Source organism: Stegastes partitus, unplaced genomic scaffold (assembly GCF_000690725.1).
Source record: "Stegastes partitus isolate 25-593 unplaced genomic scaffold, Stegastes_partitus-1.0.2 Scaffold593, whole genome shotgun sequence".
NCBI classification, from domain to species: Eukaryota; Metazoa; Chordata; class Actinopteri; family Pomacentridae; genus Stegastes; species Stegastes partitus.
Genome location: NW_007578324.1, coordinates 7156 through 16930, shown reverse-complemented (window position 1 = coordinate 16930; position 9775 = coordinate 7156). Strand labels below are relative to the sequence as shown.

General features: G+C 43.8%; 1 protein-coding gene across 1 annotated transcript; it reads left to right on the top strand.

The window, feature by feature from the left end:
• Window positions 1–7426: 7426 nt before the first annotated feature.
• Window positions 7427–7962, top strand: ripply2 (ripply transcriptional repressor 2). Its single transcript, XM_008289113.1, has 3 exons — window positions 7427–7546; window positions 7641–7711; window positions 7800–7962. Exons 1-3 carry the CDS (start codon window positions 7427–7429, stop codon window positions 7960–7962), a joined length of 354 nt encoding a protein of 117 aa, XP_008287335.1.
• The last annotated feature ends 1813 nt before the right edge of the window (window positions 7963–9775 follow it).

Here is a 9775-nt window from a genome sequence, read left to right as displayed (position 1 = left end):
TCACAGTGAGAAACAACATGCCGCCATGTTTACAAACCTCATTATGAACTTTCCTAGTAAATAGCAAACAATATATATGCCTGGTTAGGTTCTATTAGATGCTTTAGATAGATAGATAGATAGATAGATAGATAGATAGATAGATAGATAGATAGATAGATAGATAGATAGATAGATAGATAGCCCATCCCACACTCGTTTGTTTCATGACGTCCAACAATTTATCCACTATGTTAAGAAGAAAGGATAGAATTTATTAAAACAGTACATGCTGCTGCGTTTTTCTATTCGTCCAGTATAATTTACAATGGTGCTTGTTTTGAAACGATGCCATCGGTATTAAATTTGCATGCTGATATGATACTCTGACAGCCAGCCAAGACCGGCCTATCAGTATCAAGCAGCTCCCGGCTTTGGAAGGAGGTTTGTGTTGGTGGAGCATCAGTGGAATACCATCCGAGAGCAGCATCCGGCCGCTGCAGAACCCAAATGTAACCCTGAAACAGGACTAACACACCGTCTGCCATGTTCTGATCTCCCCATGCTGTGGTCGACCTGCACATCCAGCCAGGAACAATCCTCTGGAGGTTCGACAGCACAGTGGATTCCTGTCGCACTGTTTTCGAATGTTCATTTGACACGTTTTTAAATTCACCCCTTCTCTCTTGTAAAGCTATTTTTTGCCTCAGCTGTTCCGTTTTCATTTTATGCCTTCACAATATGGACGAGTTTCTAACCAAGCATTAAAAATACTGTCATGCAAAAATTGCTTTTCGCTTTCAACACGTCGCTTCTTTTGTGTTACTGGGTGACTGGTTGCGTATTAGGAACGACAGTCAAACTCATTGTGAGCGTAACCTCGGCGAGCTCTTTTACAGCCTGCAGCGAGTTTGGAATAAAAACTCTGTAAACGCTTTTATTCGGCGAAGTTCAAAACAGACGACTGGTGGAGACGGTTTCAGTTCATTTTCAGCTGAAGGTCTGCGTTAGAAGTCATGTGACTGTCCTCCCCCCTGACATCTGCAGTAATCTGACCTGTCTCGTACAGACTCCTGATGAAAGGTGAGACGTTGTCCGATGAGCCTGCGGACCTGTGATGCATGTAAATGGCTCCGACCAGCGGGTGCTGCCCTCTCTGACTCACCACTGCAGGTGCTGCTGACGGGAGGCGTGTTCTGATCAGGACTTGTTTCTACTCATCACGACACGTACCTGTTCTGTGAAGACCTTGAAGTCACCAGGGAGAGAACAGGTTGCATTTTTGTCAAACTGCATTTCCTTTCACCGCTCATTCATAAACACGCCGCGTGCGTCCGACGCTTCTGCGAGCAAACACGTTTCCCACCGTCGCTGCTAATTTGCTTTCATTTCATTTGCCCATTACGCCTAATTGCTCGAGCTTTAAAGTTCCTACCACCCACCACTCTGACTGCTCTTTCCATTTGTGAACTGAGGACAGAAGCGTTGAAGACTCCTAAATAGATATAAAATATTCATCGATTCTGCGTCAGCATTGCTGCGACGTGCTTTGCATATCTCCACCGGCCGTGTAGTCCGGTCCTGTTTGGATCAGCCTCGGCAGTTGAGCGCTCTTTATTCATCTCTTGTAAAATCTTTTTTGTCTGTTTCCTAAAGAAAAACATTCACTCTTTCATTTATTGCACCAAACTGTATTTCCCTTGCGTGTCTGACGTTGTTTTCTATTTCAGCCACTGCAGAACAACTTATTGGTTCCTCCCTAAACCGGGCGTACTGAGGCTCGCCTATTGAAAACACACAATACACAAGCACTCCAGCGCTCACTTTCCAGCTCACGCTTTTCATTCAGACCTCTTTCGAACTGCAAAAATCAACCTTAAAGACTCCCTCTTTCTCCTTTGTCATCCAAATTGACTCCCACAAGTGGTGTTTTTCAGTGCATCGGCTCTGATGGATGAGCCTTCCAGATCTGTTTTTGTCAGCATAAATCTGAAACCGGGCTGCATATTGAGCAGCCGCAAAAGTTAATCCCAGCGCAGAGCAGGAGGAAAGGACGGGGCGGTGTCGCCTTGACCCTCGCTCGGGGGATTTGTGCCTTTTCTCCGTCTCCGATCGAGAGGTCGGTGGCTGAAATGAAGATGACGGAGGGAGAACAAAAAGCACAGAATGAGGCAAACAGCATCAAGATAAATGAGAGATAAGGAAAACAATGAGAAATATGTTCAGTAACAAAACATCAAGTCCATATTTTAAATTCATATTCCTCTAACATAAAGCTCTACAAATACAGCGATACAGAAAACTGACTTTATTACCACGCTGCTGTATCGTCTTAGCCTCTAATGCCCTGACTTGTTCTTTTTATTTCTTATTAGAGACCCAATTCATTGTATGTTTTTTATGTTTTTCTCCTGTTTTTCTCTGAACCCTGTCTGGTTCTGCTTACAGTACATTTGTACCCCGCCAGATGGTTTCCAAGGGAACACTCTGGACTTCAATTAAACTGGGATCTGGATCAATCTGACCTTCTGCATAACCATTCTCAGAAGATAACTCCGAGCTCACAGAAACCTGCGCAAACACACACAAGCCGGCGGTCTGGTGCTCAGGCGTCCGTCGTGACATCAGATAGCGTCGAGTGCAAGTCTTGAGGCAAACGTGCATCATTATTTTGACCCAAAGATTATTGAATTGCCGCTCCATTTGGATACCGAGCAGGTTTGATGAGCACCTGATAAATAGACGCTACATGATTTCTCCTTCGGGCTGGCTGTTATTTCCCACCTCTAAGCCCAGCGCCTCCGCGGGCTCTGATTTTCGTCGAGGATAATCGCATGCAGGAAAGGTTTTCTTCAGAATGCAGTTATTCTGAACAAAGCCTGTCTGGTGTCTTTCAAACAGAGCTGTGAAAGGGACAGTGGATTTTCAGCTGTATAGTTTATTTACAAGGTTGGTGTCTTCGTCTGGACAGACGTCTTATGTGTAATCAAGACATTCAGAGTAAATCGTGATGTTCTTTTGCCACAGCAGGGATCACATCATTTTCACACTAGCAGCAGGGCAGCCCTCATTTTCCTGATGGTGAGGAACCCCTTTTTATTTATTTATTTTTTTAAAGAAGGAAGGTGGGTTCAGAGCAAGCATCTCCTCTTTAGTAAATGTACCATGAGTCACTGCTACCTGCTGTGTGGATGAAACTTGTCCGAGTCAAACAAAGATTAACAAGGACAGCACTCTTGCAACAGCAAGGAGGGCAAAGATCAATGTTAATGTGTCCCTTAATGCATTCAACCAAGCTTGTGTGGCTATGAAATGTACTGTTTGATATGCCAGGCACATGGTTGCTGCATCGTGTCAGTCTATCTGAATGTAGGCACTCAAACCGTGTCATTTGCACGGACAAGTATGTGTAACGAGTTTATGCCACCACAGAGTTTAAACTTTCAGCTAATTTCCAGTGCAATCCCTCAGTGGGCCTTTAAAACTTTAAGGCACTTTGGATAGTTGGAAAATCTCCACGTGCCAGCCGCCACGAATCCTCACGGAGAAAAAATCATTATGAAGTAGATACAAGAATAAAAAAGATAAAACCTCACAATGGCACCAGAGGAACAGTGAGTCATTAAACACCTTACATAACACGGAGAACATTAACATCTATAAAAACGTGTTCCAATCCGTCAGTTATTGCACAGAAGTTAATAAAAGTTTTGAGCTACTGGTGGCACTCCGTAAAGAGTCACGGGATCGACAAAGGGGCTTAATTTCATGGCAGTCTATCCAAAAACCGCAAAAGTAAACCTCGTGGAGGCTCCAGAGGAATAGTGAGGGATCACCAGTTGTGCTTCCTCCCTTGGAAAACATCCATCCATTAATCCTCACTAGGGTCGTGGGGGGCTGGAGTCTATCCCAGCTGACTCAGGGTGAAGGCAGGTTCACCTGGACAGGTAACCAGTCTATCACAGGGCTACACTTAGAGACAGACAACCAAGCACACTCACATTCACACCTACGGACAATTTACAATTACCAATTAACCTCAGCATGTTTCTGGACTGTGGGAGGAAGCCGGAGAACCCGGAGAGAACCCACGCTGCACGGGGAGAACATGGAGACTCCACGCAGAAAGATCCCGGGTGTCCTAACCGGGATGCGAACCAGCGACCTTCTAGCTGTGAGGTAACAGTGCTAACCACCGAGCCACCTTGCAACCCGTTTTGTAATACCTCACCTGAAAATCGTGAAGACATTTCAGTCCAACAGGTGGACCTACAGGCCAAACGCCGAGCCGCTACCAGCATCAGCGTGGCTTCACATGAAGTCTTTATGTTTGACGATTTCTTCCTCGTGCGCTAACGTTTCCTATTGTTGCGGATTTTTCATTTTTGCGCTCTGAACTTGACATCTGCAATAATTAAACATCAATCATATGTTAGAGCTTGTCATTTCCGTTTCATCTGTGTTTAAGTCCTTGTTTTGGCTGCAAAACAGACATTTCTACTGGTTAACTAATTAAACACATTTATTTTCTAGTTAATTAATTGATTTCTCCCAGTTAACTAATTCAAGTTTAATAGAACTTGATTAAACTTCAAACGTACAGACTATTGTTTTGTCTCCTCAGGTTTCTAATTTTGTTTTTTCTTTATAGATTTCAGTATGATGTGTTAATCCAGCTCTAATCGAAGCGCAGCCCTGAGCCTGATGCATACCGGCAATACTGTGGAGAAGCATACAGACTTCAATCTCAAGTTTGAGTTTCTTCAAATCAATACAAAACAATCCATTCTGATGCATTGGTATTAGTAACATATTGATTAGAGCTGCTTGACAGGCTGTTTTTTTTTTTTTCTTTTAGAGCCATATTGTGGGTATATTTTCTCATTTACAAGAGAATAAAAGCACATCTTGAAACTCGTGCTGCCATCTGAGTATGACACTAGAGCAGGATTTCACTCAGAGCAGCAGCGTACAACAGCGATTTGACAACTTCTTAACTCAAGCACAGGAACGGTTTGGACACAGCCGGCCAGCACACCTACACTAAACACTCACACACAGAATCCCTCAGAAGGAAACCGTGAATATGTAACACCGCCACATGATTAACGGCTGCAAGCTGGGACTTAACTAAGCCGCCTTCATTTGTAGAGGTGATGTAATGTGCGGTGATGGTGATAAGGTAGATTTGAAAAAGGTTTTCTGAATGGGCTCCTGGAAAATTGGGTTATTTGTGGTTGGCTGTTGCCATGGAGAAGGATTTCTTTTGGAAAGGAGCATCTAGAGTCATTGTACAAGAGAAGTGTAAATGACTTGGGCAGAAAAGAGCCTGCGTGACCTGTGAATAATAAGCCAGGGAGAGCAATGGATGAGGTTATTTCAGGGGGTTCTAAAAAAAAAGGGGGAGTCTTGGCAAATAGCAAGAAATTGGCTTTCAGTCAAGCAGGTTCAGGCTTCTGGTTAGTTAGAAGAAAAATGCTCAGCGTCTAAATTATGAACGGCATCCCTTCAATGTCGAATTCCTCTTTACAGTCTTCTCCTTATCTCCATCTCATCCTTTTGTTACTTATTTAGGCTTAATGGCTCGAGCCAATAAGGGATAATGGCTTGATCTTGGATTATCTGTGCTCTCCATGATGAGTGTGTGATGCTCAGTCCCCGTGTGTGTGTGTGTGTGTGTGTGTGTGTGTGTGTGTGTGTGCTTCTGTGGACTTGGCAGGGAATTCCAATCTAGTTTCATCCTGAGCTGGCAGCAGGGACCTCACATCCAGCGTCCCTGCTGCTTTTGTGTTATTCTTTAATTCACTCCTTCGACATACTTTGCGGTGTTCTGTCAGAATGTACGTGTTGGGAAGACCTCTCACTACAAACAAGGAGTGTCTCTGTGGTGAGCAGTACCAAAGCAAACCCATAAAAGACTCTAAATGTGCCGCCCCAGTTCGGCTGTATGTGAAGGTGTTTTTGTAACTATGGCATTGATCTGCTTATTTTATGAAATCCAAAGATCATGTTTGTTCCTGTGTAGTCTGAACAGCAACAGCATGTAATGTGTTCATTTTATTTATTTATATATATTTATAGCAGAGCAAAAGAGTGCACCAAACACACAAAAGGAGGCAGCAGCAGAGCATGGTGTGTCCAATTAGCTCCAGATCTGAAAAAGAGGCCCAGAGAGAGACAAAGAGAGAAATGGAGAGAGAGGAGGCAGTCTTTGTGGACCTTATTAGCGCCAGGCTCTCACTGCTTGTTCCCCGGAGAGGCGTTGTGATGTCAATGAAATTAGTGGGCAAAGAAATGTAATGCTGGTCATGCATGGCTCACCTTTGAAGCCTCACAGCCACGGTTACAGATGCTGCACCCATTAGCACCGAATGAATGAAGTCAAAGGAAAACACCTGGTAGTGCTTGAACTTGTGTTGCATTTTATAAATTTACTTTTTGGTGTAGATATGCATCAGATATCACAGTGCTCCCATGATTGCAGCACAGCGTGCAGCCCCACACTTCCATCTGCTGGTGCACTGAGGGGAAAACATTTCGCTTATCCAGAACGTTTATTTTAATACAAAATGAGAGGGACTAATTAAATCAGCTGGTTATGAAATAGATTTCTTTAAAGGGCAAATGAATGGAGCTCCTGTGGAAGTTGCATAACATCATTAGGTTTCCATATGGGTTGTGATGCGTTCAGGCTCTGCATCTGCCCAGGTGTAACTATTAGCGCCCATCCTGCTGCTGCTGTGTACACAAAAGGCTGACGCGTGGCGAGCTCTCTCTCTCTCTCTACACACACGCACACACGCACGCACGCACGCACGCACACACGCACACACACACACACACACACGAGCCTTCCTCCATCGTCCACTGAGCAGGCTGTGACAGTATGGCACGTGTTTGTTCACACCTCAAACCCAAATGGCACCTCAGACAGATCGAGATAAAGAGAGGTTAAGGGGATCAAGAGTTCAGTTTAAACTTTAGCAGAAACCAAAGCAGCTGTTTGGCGATTTTTAAAAAATACAGATCTACATTTAATTGTGTTGCCAGATGGGCCTTTAAAAAATAATTTTAAAAAAAGTTAGTTTTCATAACGTGAAGCTGTCATTACGCACAGTGCATTACGCGTCATGGCAGCTTCGGGTATTGTAGCTGCTACATCTGGTCAACATATATATATACTCATCGTAGTGTTTTGAACAGATCCAGTCTCCCAGTAGAAATGTTTTATCCCACATTCAAAAATAAGACCGAAAGCAACCATATGGTCTGAGTTTGCTGCAGTGTGACTTCGCACCTTAACACCATGGCGCATGGAAACACTTGGGGACGCGTCAAAGCGCAATTTGGCACGGGCTGCCAGGGCCCCTGATAAATAGGAGGTTCCTGCCGTCAGCCTCACATCCTCACAGGACTACGCTCGGAGCTGATCAAAGCGCAGGGAGACATGGAAGCCCACTCTACCAACCGTGGATTAACGCCTGTTTTATCTGGAGCCAGTTCCGCGCAGCAACCCGACATGTGGAGACCGTGGAGTGGGAATCGGGGCGAAGCTGCGCCGTGCACGGTGGGTTTTAGCGACTTCAGCTGCTTAAATTTAAAAAAGATGCTTTGCCTAATGGACCAAACGTCTAACGGGATCGCTCTGTTTTAACTTTCAGACTCACTCCGGGCATGGAGACCCCTCCACTGCAAACGTCCCCAAACCTCCTCAGGTCGTCCATCCAGTGAAGTAAGTGGAGTTTTGTCAATTAAATCAAATTTATTTCTTGTGTATTTCTTATCATATTTAATGAATGCACTTTTTTTTCTGTTTGAAGGTTGTACTGGCCGAAATCGAGATGTTTCGATTATCTGTACCAGGACGCACAGATGCTGCTTCGCAACTATCCGGTCCAAGCGACCATCTGCCCGTATCAAGACTCCAGCAGCGATGAAGAGAGCGACGATGACGACGAGGAAGTGGAGAAGGAGCTGAACTAAACCATCTGAAGCCTTTGAAGACAAATTGCTGCATAGTGTGCTAATATATATACATCTCCTTTAATTTATTCCTGTAAATACATGTAAATAGATCTTTTTTTTTCTTTTTCTATATCTAACGAGAATGTAAATGCTTAAGTTATTCCTTTAACTACCTCTTTTGTATTCGGCTAAGCAATTGAAATAAAATGCATTAAATGAACGCTGATGTCTGGGGATTATTTACTTATATGATCCGATTTTTTTCCTTCTGTAGGTGGAGTCATACCGGGTAGAAATCAGTCAAAATCAAATAATTTATTACACAAATAAACAGTAAATTGGGTTCTTCACTGCTTCTGGCAGCGCTCATTGATCCTGAGGAAACTGGGTTCTCTGGGGAGAGGGAAGACTCCTCCACGAACACTTTGAACATTTCCATTTGAAAGTCTGTGAAACGTGCGTAACGTCTCTCTGGGGCTCTCTTATTTAATTATTTCTCGCGTGCTTTTTGATTGAAGCATCCAACACCATGATCCTACACAGACACTCCAGGCGCACATTTTTTATTTCTTCTTTTCTTTTCTCGTAGCAGAGTAAGTGTTTTTCTTCCACTTTGCTTTATTTGATACATCTGCCTGCTCGCAGCTCTTTTCCCATGGAGAAGTGCAAGGTGGTAAACGCCCCATTTCCTGTGCAGTGTCGCCTGAAGTGCGGGAAGTGCGTGACAGGTGGAAGGTGTAAACCCTGTCAGGAGAGCAGATAAGCTGAGACAGAAGGAGGAAACGGTTCAGACAGAAACCACTGATAGTGTCTCATCAGAGGCTCCTCGGTTCATCGTCTCAACATGATGCTAAATTTTCCATCAAAAGATTTACGCCTGACTATAAATTCTCTCACTTCTCTTCACTCACAGGGTTGTAATAATTAAATGAACAGTTCAATAATTAAAAAAAGCATCTTAACAAGCTGCCAGCTGCACCCTCAGCACTGCTTCTCCAAGTGTCTACAGGAGGGATGAACACCGTTCTTGCCAAAGATGTTCCCTCATTCGCTGGTTGTTGGATGTTGATGGTCCAGAACGCTGTCTAACATCCAGAGTCTCCCTCAGGTTGGAGCTGAGATCTGGTGAAGGCCACGGCACACGGTTCACATCGCTTTCATCAAACTATTCAGTGGCTCCCTGAGGCCTGTAGATGGAGGAGTGGTCGTCCTGGAGGAGACCGCTCCCATCCAGACAGAAAGGTTTCATTACAGGATAAATGTGATGAACTTTTAATTCATTTAAAGTGACCCAAGAAGACCCAAACTACTCCAGCAAGATGCCAGTTATACCCACTAGATCCGCACTGTTTCCCCTTTAATGTGTCGCATATGTTCCAGTTCAACTTTGCAGCCTGACAACAAAAACACAAAAGCTCCAAAACTAGAAATCAGGATGTGATGATAACTGTGTATGAATCCGTCCCTGTTACAAATCAAATGCAGCAACATCATCGTGTAGTTCTCCTTTTTCCACTACTGCCCATAAATGAGTATTGGTAATTATAATAAAATCTAAAATGCAAAAATAAAATGATCCTAATAAAGGCCTGTGAACCGAAGCACCACATCGGTTGTTAGGATTTCAGCCAATGTGACAATAATACTTCCATATAGTTCATATTATAGATATGATTCAGTTTTATTGTTTCACACTTAGAGTAGAAAGTCTAGAGTGAGTTTAGCTGGGAAATGCATGTAGTACAAACTGACAAACTGTTGGATATTAAACCACAGAACAGAGGCGTTCTCTACTGTGTGTAGTCCATCCATTTATTCAACCTGCATGCAA

Excerpts from the sequence above, each read along its gene's own strand:
- ripply2 (XM_008289113.1), top strand. The coding sequence starts at position 7,427 with ATGGAAGCCCACTCTACCAACCGTGGATTAACGCCTGTTTTATCTGGA. Across the intron at positions 7,547-7,640 it reads GCGAAGCTGCGCCGTGCACG|ACTCACTCCGGGCATGGAGA; the intron begins GTGGGTTTTAGC and ends TTTAACTTTCAG. Across the intron at positions 7,712-7,799 it reads CAGGTCGTCCATCCAGTGAA|GTTGTACTGGCCGAAATCGA; the intron begins GTAAGTGGAGTT and ends TTCTGTTTGAAG.